The sequence below is a fragment of the Triticum urartu genome, unplaced genomic scaffold (genome assembly GCF_003073215.2).
Source record: "Triticum urartu cultivar G1812 unplaced genomic scaffold, Tu2.1 TuUngrouped_contig_6843, whole genome shotgun sequence".
NCBI lineage: Eukaryota > Viridiplantae > Streptophyta > Magnoliopsida > Poales > Poaceae > Triticum > Triticum urartu.
The window spans coordinates 270-3452 of record NW_024117636.1 but is presented as its reverse complement, the minus strand read 5'-3'; the positions used below and the strand labels follow the sequence as shown (position 1 = coordinate 3452).

At 49.1% G+C, this 3183-nt stretch overlaps 1 protein-coding gene across 1 annotated transcript; it reads left to right on the top strand.

Annotated features, from left to right (window-relative positions):
- The first annotated feature begins 440 nt into the window (after positions 1 to 440).
- On the top strand, positions 441 to 2858 carry LOC125531151 (F-box protein At4g00755-like). Its single transcript, XM_048695562.1, has 5 exons — positions 441 to 836; positions 1106 to 1531; positions 1662 to 1837; positions 2162 to 2280; positions 2378 to 2858. Exons 1-5 carry the CDS (start codon positions 668 to 670, stop codon positions 2682 to 2684), a joined length of 1197 nt encoding a protein of 398 aa, XP_048551519.1. The 5' UTR covers positions 441 to 667; the 3' UTR covers positions 2685 to 2858.
- The last annotated feature ends 325 nt before the right edge of the window (positions 2859 to 3183 follow it).

Here is a 3183-nt window from a genome sequence, read left to right as displayed (position 1 = left end):
CGCCTCAGACCAGGTAGACTCGTTGATGTCCTACCGCTCTGCGTCCTCCGTTTGGGTGAGCTCAAACTCTACTAGCGTGACCTCCATGTTGAACTTGGCATGAGCATCCTCCTCCTCCTCATCCGATTGTGGCTCCTCCTCTTCTTGCCCCGTATCTTCAATCTCCTCTTGCCCCATCTCTTCCAACTCCTCCTCGCTCCAACCTTCCTACTCCGGAGGCAGGCTAGCCGCAGTGCGTGGCGCTCCTCCGTGGTTTGCATTTCCGCCCGATGCTCCAGGGTGAACAACTTGTAGTATGTCGCCTTGGTGCGGACGGCGGCGACGACCGGACGACAAGCTCGAATTGGAAGTGAATTGGGTAGGAGGGAATTTACCCTTTCCCTTTTCTTTTTCTTTTTCTTGGTACTCTGTCATCCCCTCCTCCCCTACCTACGGGTCCCATCCCAACCCAGCCCAAAGCGGGTTCCCCTCCCCCAATCCAATCCAATCCAATCTCTCTTCTCTCTCTCTTCTTCTTCTTCTTCTCTTTGTCGGTCACGCGCTTCTCTTGTCTTGTCCCTCAGATGAGATGAGATGAGTTGATTGATTGATTGGTTGCAGAAGAGGTAGTCGGCTCGGCGAATTTCATCCCCTATCCCACCAGACTAGCGGACGGACGACCAGAGCCATGGACATGGAGGATTCCTCCCCATGCTCCTCCTCCTCCTCGCCGGCGCCGGCGGCGGATTTCGTCGACTACCTGGGCCCCGACACCTCCGTCACCGTCTTCACCATGCTCCACCACCCCGCCGACCTCGCACGCGCATCCGCCGTCTCCCGATCCTGGCGACAATTCGGTATCTCTCTCTCTGGATCTGGCCTCCCTATTCGATTCATCCATGTCCGGAGCATTTATCTACATATCTACTCCGAATTCATAGATAGATTCTGCTCTACTCCTACCTGTTTTGTTTAGTTTAGCAAGCACTAGTACTGATTTCCGATCCAGATATGAAATCAGTCTAATGAATGAATGAATGGATGAATCAAAAGCTATGCTCTGTTTTTTCTCTCGTCTTCTTATAAAAGATTACTTCTGTCTTGTGCTCTGCCGTTACGTCTATAGTTATCGACAACCAGTTCAGCAAGCTGCAGTGCCTGCGTGCCTGCCCGGAGGTCTCCACCTTCACCCAAGTCGACGTCACCACCACCACCTCCAGAACCCTGGCACGCCGGGATCAGGACACCGCCACCAGCGCTGACGACAAGCTCCATCGGGACCACAGAGTGTACATGCACCTCAGCCACGGCCTCCTCACGCCCTACAAGCCCAGGGATTGCATCATCCACTGCATCGGCGCCTCCAGCACCGACAACTTCCCCGACGAGACCATCGAGAACACCCTCGAGTCTGTCGACCACCTCGAGTCCAACAGGCCCTCCTACTGGTCCAGCGGTGGCCAGAGGGACCCCGCCACCGCCGAGTGCCTCATATATCGCCTCCAGGCCGATCTCTGCCTCATCCAAGAGATCAAGCTGCAGCCATTCAAAGGTCTGCTGTCACTGCATCCTCCCTTCTTTCTGTATATATGGCTGGTTCAAAACAAGTTAAAAGGCCTCAGGTGTGTGTGTGTGTGTGTGTGTTAAATAATAACAATACTTCCCACCATGCGTCGTTGCAGCGTTTTTCCAGCATGGCGATCCCATATATTCGCCAAAGAGCATCCGGGTCCAGATGGGCTATCCAAGGTCACCGCTACGCCCTGAAGCACTTGTCTGTGATGAAAATGAGGGCCAGTTGATTGATGACAGAAACTATGTCTGGACCTACACATCTCCAGAATTCCCGATGCTGCAGGTCAGTTGCTTCTAGAAAATAGGTTTTGCAGCTCAGTTGAATAGATATATCTGATTGATATCCCCAGGCCTATATGTCGTCCTTTGCACGCTCAACATAAGGATCTCTTCTCTTGTAGAAATAAATCAAACAGCTTATATAGAGCATGAACAATTCTTAAAAGCCTGAGCATGAAGAAATTGCATTTGATCGACCTATCTCTAGCAGTGTTCTAAAAGTGTTTATTACCTGGATTTTTTTGTTTAATAATGTGTCTATATGTTTGCAGTCGCCTTGTGCTGGTATGTATGTAAACCTGCTGAGTCAGTAACATTATTATTCCAGGAAAATGTCTTGCAATCCTTCAAGCTGCCACACCCGGTTCTGTGTATTGGTGGGGTGGTCAAGGTTGAGCTTCTTGGGAGAGTTCAGAAACAGGCAATCGATGGTCTCTACTACATATGGTGAGTTGTTGTCGTGCGACTGTGTGGAGCTAGATAAATAATTGCACACATGTGCTTACTAATCATGTATGTATGTATGTGCTTGCTTGCTTTCCAGCATATCTCATGTCCAAATAGTGGGGAAGGCACTGTCACGAGACCTCGGGGTCGTTCCTCGCGGGAACGGCCTGGTCCTGAACTACTATCTGGATCCCCGTACATGCGGCGTTCCCCGCAGCGAGTCGTCACGGGACAATGGGCGCAGCAGGTGGCAGGGCTTGGCGTCGAGGATCTGGCATTCTGGCACGGCGCGAGGGATAGGAGGGCTGAACCAGACGCTGCTGAGCAGACTGTTTGGCGGTCCGTTGCGGCTCGTGGTCGTAGCGGACGAATCGGAAGGGGAGGAGGAGGATGATCTTCCTTAGAATTAAGGAAGGAAGTCAAGGGAGGAGGGTCTTATTTGATTTGATTTGATTTTCTGCACAAAAGAAACATGTGATAGTTACTGCTACATTACATTACATTACATATAATATAAGAGTGGCTGTCCTTCAGTTGTAATCAAATCAATCTAAGAATGCCATTCTTGTTATTATCTACTCCCTCCGTTTGAACTTTGAACTAAAACCAACCACGGCAAGTATGTATTTTGGAACGGAGGGACTACTAGTACTACTAGTTAAAAGAAAATGCATCTGTTCATCAATCTGTAAAAATGAATCCATTTGGATTTGCAAGAATGAAGTAAAAATACATATCTATCAAAGCACCTACTACTAGCTGTAGATAACACTAAAATGAATAAATTCAAAATCTGTGAGTGAATGAATTTGGATTGCATCAACATCTTGAGTCTCTCTCGATGTTTAAAATGGACAATCTGAAGAATGGATTCAGAAAAATGAATGTAGCTGAGTCTGAGTG